Below are 10,061 nucleotides of genomic sequence, written 5' to 3' on the forward strand. Positions count from 1 at the left end.
CTCAAACCACTCAACAGAAGAACCTTAAAATTATGATTTGTAGAACACATTTTGTCAATGGTTTGATTCATAGAATGGGATTGGGAATGATGCAAAATTGTCTATTAAAAAGCGCAGAAACATGGGCAATTTCTAAAAGTTTCTCTTTAAAAAACCGCCCACATAGGTCGTTTTGTTAAAGCGATTAGGACCCATATTTACGTTTATAGTGGTGGCGCCCTCTAGTGGCTGTTTTAAGACCACAGGTCGAGAGGACTTTTGTCCGACGCAGACTGGGGTCCATGTCCTGTTTAAAAATGAAAGTAAATGTTTTTTTTTGACAAATAATTTTTGCCCCCTCAGCCGGACCAAACTACGTTTATAAACCAGTATTGTTGGTTTAGATATGTGGTTTGGATATGATCCTGTAGGACCTATTTCCTGCCACCTGCTAATTTATGAAACGCTCCTGTCATATTAGAGCACACGTGTCAAATTAGCTTATTTTTCTAGATGGCTAACTTACTCTTTGGGGGTTTAATGTCGACCAAACTGTAAGTGAGAAGACTGTCTGAGACATGATATAATAAACTAAAAGATGCTTGGCTTTTGAGGAATAAACCACGAACATGGTCGTATTTTTGGAGGCCTTGTTGCAATTTCTGCAGCCAGCTGGCGTCTGTCGTTCAAAAATGTTTGTAAATGAAACTACTTTTAGAAATCAGGGGCTAGTTTTGTGACATACTTCAGAGCCTGAAGCTGTTTTGGAGACTTTACAAGCCATGTATGTATTTAGACTAAAAGAGAACAAGGTAGATTATATATGATATGGGCCTTATTGCCAACGGCACCGATAAAGTTTTGGCTGCTGGCTGGAAGTTGTGTTTTTCCCCACACTGCACTGCTCTCAGGGCACCTACAGGCTTTTTCCTTCTTTTATAATTTACTGTAGCTCCCCTCCTTTGTCTCCGGCGGTCGCCTTCTCCTCCTTCAGTCGTCCTCTTGCTGGAAAAACTCGTGGCAAAAGACGGTAACCATGGAGACGAATGTCATGAATTCCTGGAAGTCGCACTCGGAGTCGCCGTCCGTGTCCAGGCCCTCCATTAGTTTATCGAGCGCCTCCTGGTCTTTCACATGCTGCAAGAATCACAATGACAGTTACCCACATTACTAATTGAGTATTTTTTGTGCTGTACTTTTGGTGTGTTTTGTTTGAAGTAATGTACTTGGCTACGTTTTAAATCACATCCGTTACTGAGTAAAAGAATTATAAATGAAAAAGGGACTCTAGCGTTGCTGTGGCAAAGTATCCGTCAACAAACTAAACTCAAGCTTTATGGGCTTATCAAATCCCAAAAGACTGTGATTTTAAAAAATAAGTATGAAAAGACTTATAAAATAAGATAATAAATAGATATAAATATAAAGAAATGTACCTCCTCTCTGCTTTTAAAAAGTAACTTTTACTCTGAGTTTACTCTGAATTTTCAAGGAGCTACTTTTTTCTTTTACTTGAATACATCTTTACACTGGTAATTAAACTTGTACTTAATTCTTTAATTCTTTTTATATATTTTTAGAAAAACAATAGTAACACACCAAGAGGAAAACAATATCTATAAAGGGTTACAGATATGTTCAATCTGTCCGATAAGGAACAGGACGAAGCCAAAGCTCGCCCCTCATTCAACTTTAAATAGTGACTGTATATATATTATACATTTTGTATAGCAAGGTAATAAATATACATGAAAAACATATGTAATTTTAAATGCCTACCTAACATGTTTTTATATTTTCCATAAAACAACCATAGTTGCAGTACTTTTACTTAAGTAAAATATTTTTTGACTCTTTCCATCTGTGCAGAAAAGAGTTTATTGTTACGTGACTGCAGAAAGTAAATGTAGGAAGAATGATTATTCATGCTTTTTTTCTCTCCGTATTATCCATGTTATCATGAAGATGAATCCAGCGGTGTTATTTGCGCTTGTACTCAGTGATAATGGTTAGATAAACACCACGTAAAATCCAAATAAAATCTTAAATCCAAAATTGTTTCTAATATTTCATCTGTGCTGTCTCACTGTCACATGGTCCACTACCGAGTACAGGAGGATGACATTGCTGACAGATGTTCGCAGTTTTATAAATCTGATTTTTTTCTTTTTTCGTGTATTCCATTTTTGGCTTTTACTAAGGATCAGTTTAATAAATGAGACCCCAGGTCATTTACGCAAAATCACATTATTTAATTCTTAAATTAAATGTTAAAACACATATTAAACCGAGGTTACTTTGGACTACGTATTATTTGCATTCTTTGACACATCTGTGCAGTGGTGCAAGTAGTATTGATATCTGGTAATAAAAAATACCAGCGGTGGAATATAACTACGTACATTTACTCCAGAACTGTACTTTTCTGTTTAGACTGTACTCTACTGGACTGTAACTGTACAGTCCAATTGTTGAGGTACTTGTACTTTACTTGAGTCTTTTCTTTTCATGCCACTTTCTACTTCTACTTTGCTACATCTCAGAGAGAAATATTCTACTTCTACTCCACTACATTCATCTGTTACTAGTTAGTAACAGATGAATGTTAGTTAGTGAATGTTAGTTAGTTATTCATCTAGTTACTAGTTACTCAGGTTTTTTTTTTGTGTGTGTGTGGGGGGGGGCTACAATAAAGGCAATGAGTTTGTAACCTTTTTGACAGTGTATGTAATCTTACTATTTTTGACAATTTGAAAAACAAAAAATGTTTTTTATATTATTATATGATGTTATGAGTAAATGAAACCCCACCTAACAAAACTGGTTAAAAAAATAACATTAACATTTAAATAAATAACTGAGAGAGTCCGGTAAACAGCCAGACTAAGTAGAAGTAGAAAGTGGCATGAAAAGAAGACTTTCGTAAAGTACAAGTACTTCAACATTTGTACTTAAGTACAGTACTGGAGTAAAGGTACTTGGTCTGATGTCTCACCTCCATCAGTTCCGGCAGCTCGTCCTGAAGCAGGTCCTTCAGCTCGCTCTTCTTCAGCTTGTGTTTGTCGCCTTCTCTCTCTGAATACTTCTGAAACACGGCGATGATGGCGCCCATCGAGGTCTCCAGGTCCGTCATTGTCAACGTTTCTTTTCACCTTTTCGCTAGAAAGAATTACATAAGTGTGGTCAGGGTTTTACTCACTACTGATAACAGAGAAATATTGTTTTCTTTTCAGTGTAGAATGCAGAAAAACTAATACAGCTGTAGAATGTAACTGAGTATATTTACTCCAGTACTGTACTTCAGTCCAACTGTTGATGTACTTGTACTTTACTTGAGTCTTTTCTTTTTGTCACTTTCTTATTAATTAATTAATATTGTACTTTTAACTCCACTACATTCATCTGACAGCTTTCGCTAATTTACACATTACAATTTCTGCACTCAAAACAACTGTAGTTTACAAAATCTGATGTTTTATTATAAAGTAACCTAGCAACAATATAACAGCCTACAAGTCCAGCTGAGATGAGGATGTCAGTCAACACACAGCTGGCTGGATACTTTACACTTTCTACAATGGGAGGATTGTTCTTTATTTTTAATACTTGATGAACATTTTCCTGATGATACTTCAATGCAGTACTTTGTCTTATAACAGAGTAATATTACAGTGTGGTGTTAGTACTTTTACTGAAGTATAGGATCCTAATATTTCTTCCACGCTGAAAGGATCCAGGTCAGAACGAACAGATCCGTACTGACGCGGCTATTTTCCTGTTTTTGTGTGAGTGACTGACGGTAACGACAGTCTTCGAGTCCTATTGGCCAATTGTGCATTGTCAATTGTTGTCCACAAAACCTTTTTGCCGTTGACGGGTTCAGATTAATATTCTACGTGTCTGACAACATTATGGAAGGGATTCCTAGAGAGATGAAAAAGTAAAATCCACTTTGTTTAAGCAGAAATATTTCCGAGATCGCTATAACGAAACCCACCAGACTTCCTTTAAGTAATCGGTACTTTGGGGCGACCTCTCGCTCACCCAGTAGAGCGTGCGCCCCGTGCAGGCTGAGTCCTTCGCAGCGGCCCGGGTCCAAAATGCCTCCAAAAATTAAAAATAAATACTTTTTGCGTATATAGAGCCAACATATTTCACATGTAAATCTGAAAACAATGTGTTGATTTCAACCGAAACTAGAGTTATGATTGTTGCAAAAGTGGAAAGACGACCCAGAACCTCTTTTCATAGTTTTATTTTGTCTGTCAAGTATTTCACAATGTTAAAATTAATGTTTATTTGCTTTGAGTTTGGTGGGTTTACCAAACGCAATTTAGATGTTTTTGTTTGAAAAAAGAACTTTAACAGGAAGGTCAACCTCCTTAGGAATCCTTTCCATAATGTTGTCAGACACTTAGAAGAATAATCTCAGCCTGTCAGCTCCAAAACAAAGCACTTTTGTGAACGTAAATCGAAGATGCGCAATTGCCCAATAACTTACACTGCAGCTTGTTTCTCTGTGTGCCGACTGCAGCGATATCTCTTAATACTGGACCATTGTCCCCTCAGTCACTTAGACACACCAACATGGGAAAATGGGGACCAGGTTTCTAAAAACAAAGTTACCATTTTAAGCATCTATATCATGTAGCACCGAATACAAATTTGATTTATAAAATGACAATCTTCACTATATACCGTATATGCCACATCAGAGCACAAAGTGTTCATGACAACATAGATTATATATGTTATTTGATCCTGCTGTAGTTGCAAGTTTTTGAAAAACAAAATACACTTTTAATATTTACTTTTTCTGCATTTAAACGAAAGAGGGGAAAAAAAGAGTAATGTTACCTTGGTGTGAGTCCAGGCAAAAGTTGTCCAGAGGGTGGTGGCTGAGGACGGACAGCAGACTTTATACTGCAGCAGTGGGGGTGGTTGGGGGTGGGGGGGTATGTGGAAGGAGAAGCGCTGAGTCACTCAAACTGCTGACCAATCTCGTCCGCTCCCCTCCCCTCACTCCACTGCAGCGAAACCAGCACTGATGCTCCAACTCTTACTATCAGTCTTGAAGTGACTCGTACATAATGTTAGGAACACACTTCCTGTTAGCCAGACTGAAGTCATGGTAACATTTAGACAATGTTGACTTTGATATGAGGATTATACGTTAACACCTTCCCATGCTGTCGTCATCTGAACATCCTAGACAAAAAACTACGACTGTATTTGTTGATGATGTGAAACATCAAATAAACAAACAAATGATAATTTGGGTTTTAACGCATTTTTTCCCTCACCTACATGCAGTAATGACATGTTACATAATGTCAGTGTTGCGCGCAGATTAGCTTCACATCCATTCCGAACATTTTAGCCAACAATCAACGGGTCACTTTCACCAGCTGCACCAATCACATCGGTGTGTGTGATATAGGCGGGGCAGAGGCGAGCTGCACCAATCACATTGGTGTATGTGATATAGGCGGGCCAGAGGCGAGCTGCACCAATCAAGTAAATTTTATTTATAGTATCAAATCGTAACAACAGTTATCTCGAGACACTTTACAGATAGAGTAGGTCTAGACCACACTCTAATTTATAAAGTCCCCACAGTTCCCCCAAGATCAAGCAAAGCTCACAAGCGCGACAGTGGCAAGGAAAACCTCTTTTAGGAAGAAACCTCGGTCAGACCCAGGTTCTTGGTAGGTGGTGTCTGACGGTACCGGTTGGGAGTGTGATCAACAGTGGCAATAACAATCACAACAGACAAGGACACAAGGCGTTCTTGTTTAAAGGCATTTATTGGTCAAATCATGTCATCCTCGATGCCATCAAACATGCCAACTGAAATCCTGCAAACCCACATAATCTAGGTCAGTAAAGCTTCAACACGCGTGTAACAAGCTTGTCAAGATTTACGCCAACACACTACTCCAGATGGCAAGACGCGCCGCTGGGTAGACGCGGTGGACGTGTATGTTCCATTCCTCTTTTGCACAACACGGTTAAAGGTGGTTTCCTCAGAAGCGTCATTTGTTTGCTTAGAATCCTTCTCTTTGACCTCTCCTTCTCTTTGGCTTGGTTCCAACTCTCCTTTCTTTCGTCACCTCTGCAATCTTACTTTCCGTCTTCCCAGTTCTTAGAACGGTCTCCTGTCTTCAAGCATCCAAAACACAGTCCTTTAGTTTGCACAAACTTGACCTTTTCTGAGATTGACTTTTCTTGAAACCCTTGATATGTTTGAATTCCATGGATGCAACTTCTCGCGAAAGACACATGTTTTAGGGACAGGGTTCTCTTCTGAGCTGCTTGCCAGCACTGGTAGCCACACTACCAGTTAGCACTGCTGGTAGCTAACCGTATAGAGATCTGGATACGTCACCCGGTGTGTTGTTGTGATTGGTCGTAGTGTTATCTAATTGCGTGCAGTGAAACTTTTAAATGCATGTTTGGTGCCGCCCCTTGAGATGGTCAACTTTCATTACTCAATGTTTTTAAAGTATCTTCAGATGGTCCTACTGTATCATAACGGCATTAACTGGACAAGGCAACTAGTCTTTAATGAGATGTGTACCAAATGAACAATGTATTCGTTTTTCTTATAGTTACAGCTGCTTTACAAACTTCTTCAACTTCACATGTATTACAGTTGCATATTAAGTTACTTTGGAAGAATTACAGGCTCTTATCCAGTTGAGTTGTATTTACAAGACCTTGCCAAAACCTCTGGGACTCTTGCTCCGTTCCCTGGGGATTGTACACTATCTATGTCCCCTCCCCTTTTGATCCGGATCTGCTTCTTCGTCCTCGTTGTGTTCGGGGGCATCTGCTGGGAAAACAAAAGCCCGTTTCAGAGGAAGCAGATGGACGTGCATGTTAATGAAGATGTTCTTTTCACTGGTAAAGTTGGCCAGACGTGTGCACTCCGCAGCTCACACACACACTACATCTGCTACCGGCCAAATAGGCAGAAGTTGAGATGTCCTGGGGCCAGCATTTTACTCCCAGAAGGCTGTAAACACACTTTTGAGACTACTAAGTGGGAAAACAGACGCCAGGATTTTCAGGTAGCATAGGCGTAGATTTCATGGGGGTCTTTTAGAGGATATGTCCCCCCCCCCCCCCATTATTTATAAGAGGGGGATTTGTCCATGTGAAAGACAACTCAATTCCCAAAAGAAGTAAAAAAATAAGCAGTCAGGGAGTCTCAAAACATCTTTTATATTCTTCCTACCAGCGACTGGTGATGTTGGGTTGAAAAGGCGCAACTTTATTACAGTATTGAAAAAAATAAAAAATAAAAAAGCGTACATTTGAATCCAAAATTGAAAATCAAATGTCTACCAGTGACGGACCGGTAATCTGGAATTTGTGCAGATGCCACAGGGGCCGTGGGCCTTCGTGGTCCGTTTGGACCGGCCGGCCAATCACAGAGCCGCATGAGTGTCACAGCCATGTTGCCACCTTTCTCTCGTCCCCCTTTCAAGCGTCAATAATAATTTAGTTTGGCCCACAAACTTCTCCAAATCACTCTACAGCAGAGGTGGCCAAATCCTTTTATATGAAGGACCAAGATGTATCTGGAGGGAAGGCAACGGGCCAAAAATAAATGTTAATGTCGAGGAATACCGTAGTTGTTGCCATTCACTGCGGACAATACATACGTATAGCATGTAATTTAAATGGGAAGTTTACCAGCATTGTGCTTTACATTGCCATGAAACTCTGATTACTTTTTAACTGCACAAAATGTAAGTTTTGTAGTCATTACTTTTAAAGTAAGAGGAAAATAAGCATGAGCATGTCAATCCATGGCGGGCCAAAACAAAGAGAGCACCAAAACTACTAGCACTAATGCTAGCAACACATCTGAGCCAGCACATAAGTGGGAAAGACAGGACAGGGGGGGACATGAGAAAGAGGAAGAACAAAACGAGCAAGAGAAGGATGGATAAGGGATCAATGGACCTAACCAACACAGAACAACTAGCCCGCTGCGGGTCTATTACAGAAGGAACATCCTGGCTACTTCTGGAGATCAGATCAGCCTTGTTTTTATTATGGCGCCGCTGGCTGGGCCGGAGGAAGATCTAATGGTTTATGTGTCATCTAGGAACACGCTGGGCTGTGTTGCATGTCACACGGGAAGCCAGTGTCGTAGAATTACATTTCAGTTTCAAGGTTTTCCTTTTTCCGCTGTGACCTCATCAGCCCTTGAGAGGCCGGGCGATCCCCAACAGCTGTTCTATATCTGGGACTTGGCTGGAGCACTGAGCGCAGTAAATAGGCTGGCTTCATTACCGTAAGTAAGATTAAATTGATGTTGGATGTCAGAATTACTAGCAGTTGCATGAGGATTGCCAAAAGCCTGGTGATTGGTTTAGCCGACAGTTAAAGAGTTCAGGTCTCTGTGATGGGGGTCAGGGTTGACCGTCCTCCGTCCCAACAAATCTTCTGCACTTCTAATCAGCGACAAAGACTGCATTTTCCAAACAGATTGGACACTTTGTGACTAGTATGGTGCATTTTGTAAATCATGTGGGGGGGGGGGGGAATGACAACATTACACGTAACAGCATAAATCTTTTCAGTCATTTCCCTGTTCCTACAACATGAGCCGTCTCAGTGTAGCGTAGAGTTTTTCCCGGTGTCTCTGCGACCTGTAACGTCAGACAGCCAATCACAGACATTACTAGATCTTGGATAGAAGCATGCTGCGTGCTGATTGGCTCACTGACGCTGATGACATAACCTCCTTTAGATAGTAAAATTGGGTGTTGAATGACAAGGCATTTTCACGTCACGCCCCGTGGGTGTAATGCGGCCCCTCGCAAACATTTTGATCTGGTCCCACATATCACTTTAGGTTCACAATAACTTTTGGCCCCGCCTAGATGTGCGTCGACAAAAAAGAGGTCAAACTGTTTCCAAACTGTAATGACGCCGCACTCAGAGCTGAAATTGGTACAAAAATTCGGCAATTCCGTCCCTTACCGACCCAATTTCAGACAGGGGAATTATTTGCTTTATAATTGCAAAAAAACAGCCTCACATGAGATTATGGCACTAGCACAGCGATTCATAATTAAATAATACACTGTAGCAATTCATAAAACCTTCAAATAAAATACCAGGGCAACCTCTTGTAATAGAACAGAAATGCTTGCATGTTTAAAACATATTATTACACAAGCTTTTATTTTGGAAAGTCCAACGGCACCAGACGGGAGGCTCCAGGATACAGCTACTCAGTCTTGCAATTTTTTTGTCAAACTAGTGTGAAGCCAGTATTGCCCTGTTTGTTTTTTTAAATCCTTGTGTTGTCTTCCCGTCAACCATGAAAACCCCCGCTTTGATCCCTTTTTTTTAACATCATTATTGCGTTTTCCGAAATTTTTGTCACTTCTTCAATGTTGTGGGTGCTTTTTTTTGATGTTTTTGGTGTTTTTTACAAAGACATTGTGTTGACAAATTTGACCCAAGGACAACATGAGGGTTAAATCTTTAAGTTTTACACCCCTGCTTTAGAGGCAATTTGGTTTGTGCCTAAATAGGATTGAATTGGGTACGCAGCCCTAAAGATATACATGTAGAATAAACAGGCTTTCATATTCAGGCTACATGTTGTTTGGTGTTTTTTAGACTTTTAAGATAAAACAGGATATATCATTGTGACAGAGAGCAGGTATTTGACGCCTTGACAACTAGCTAGTCTCCCTGGGGTTCCGGAAAGGTGAAGCGTGTTGTGGATACAATGCCAATAATCTCCACAATGTGCTGGATTCCTTCCTCCAGCGCCCTCCCTGACCTCTCTGTGTTTTCAGTCCGAACGTGATAAACCGTGTCTTTGTCTCGGTGATAAATACACTCCTCACGCGGACGGCGACAAACTGTCTCATTGTTCGCTTCAAACACTGGAACTCTGTGCGAGGAAACGGGCCGAGACACGGCCAAAGATCTCTTGGAGTTGAGATTTTACTGTATAAAAGTCAAAACCTGGGAAATAAAATACACTTAATTGCCCAAAAATGAGCACTTAGAAAGCCGGCTTTGTGACTAAAATAACTATTTGGACT

The 10,061-nt window shown here is 40.3% G+C and overlaps 1 protein-coding gene across 2 annotated transcripts; it reads right to left on the reverse strand.

Moving 5' to 3' along the window:
• Positions 1-507: 507 nt before the first annotated feature.
• Positions 508-5,058, reverse strand: s100b (S100 calcium binding protein, beta (neural)). Of its 2 annotated transcripts, none has more exons than XM_034864985.1 (3): positions 4,837-5,058; positions 2,975-3,138; positions 508-1,116 (listed from the first exon to the last, which is right to left on the reverse strand). In XM_034864985.1, exons 2-3 carry the CDS (start codon positions 3,110-3,112, stop codon positions 970-972), a joined length of 285 nt encoding a protein of 94 aa, XP_034720876.1. In that variant the 5' UTR covers positions 3,113-3,138; positions 4,837-5,058; the 3' UTR covers positions 508-969. The 2 variants fall into 2 exon arrangements, with proteins under 2 accessions (XP_034720876.1, XP_034720875.1); XM_034864984.1 differs by having other exon boundaries at positions 2,975-3,144; positions 4,843-4,942.
• Between the last annotated feature and the right edge of the window lie 5,003 nt (positions 5,059-10,061).

Source organism: Etheostoma cragini, chromosome 24, assembly GCF_013103735.1.
Source record: "Etheostoma cragini isolate CJK2018 chromosome 24, CSU_Ecrag_1.0, whole genome shotgun sequence".
NCBI lineage: Eukaryota > Metazoa > Chordata > Actinopteri > Perciformes > Percidae > Etheostoma > Etheostoma cragini.

Coding starts and splice junctions, on each gene's coding strand:
- s100b (XM_034864985.1), bottom strand. CDS start 3,112: ATGACGGACCTGGAGACCTCGATGGGCGCCATCATCGCCGTGTTTCAG. Junction 1,117..2,974: donor AGCTGCCGGAACTGATGGAG/GTGAGACATCAG, acceptor TGATTCTTGCAG/CATGTGAAAGACCAGGAGGC.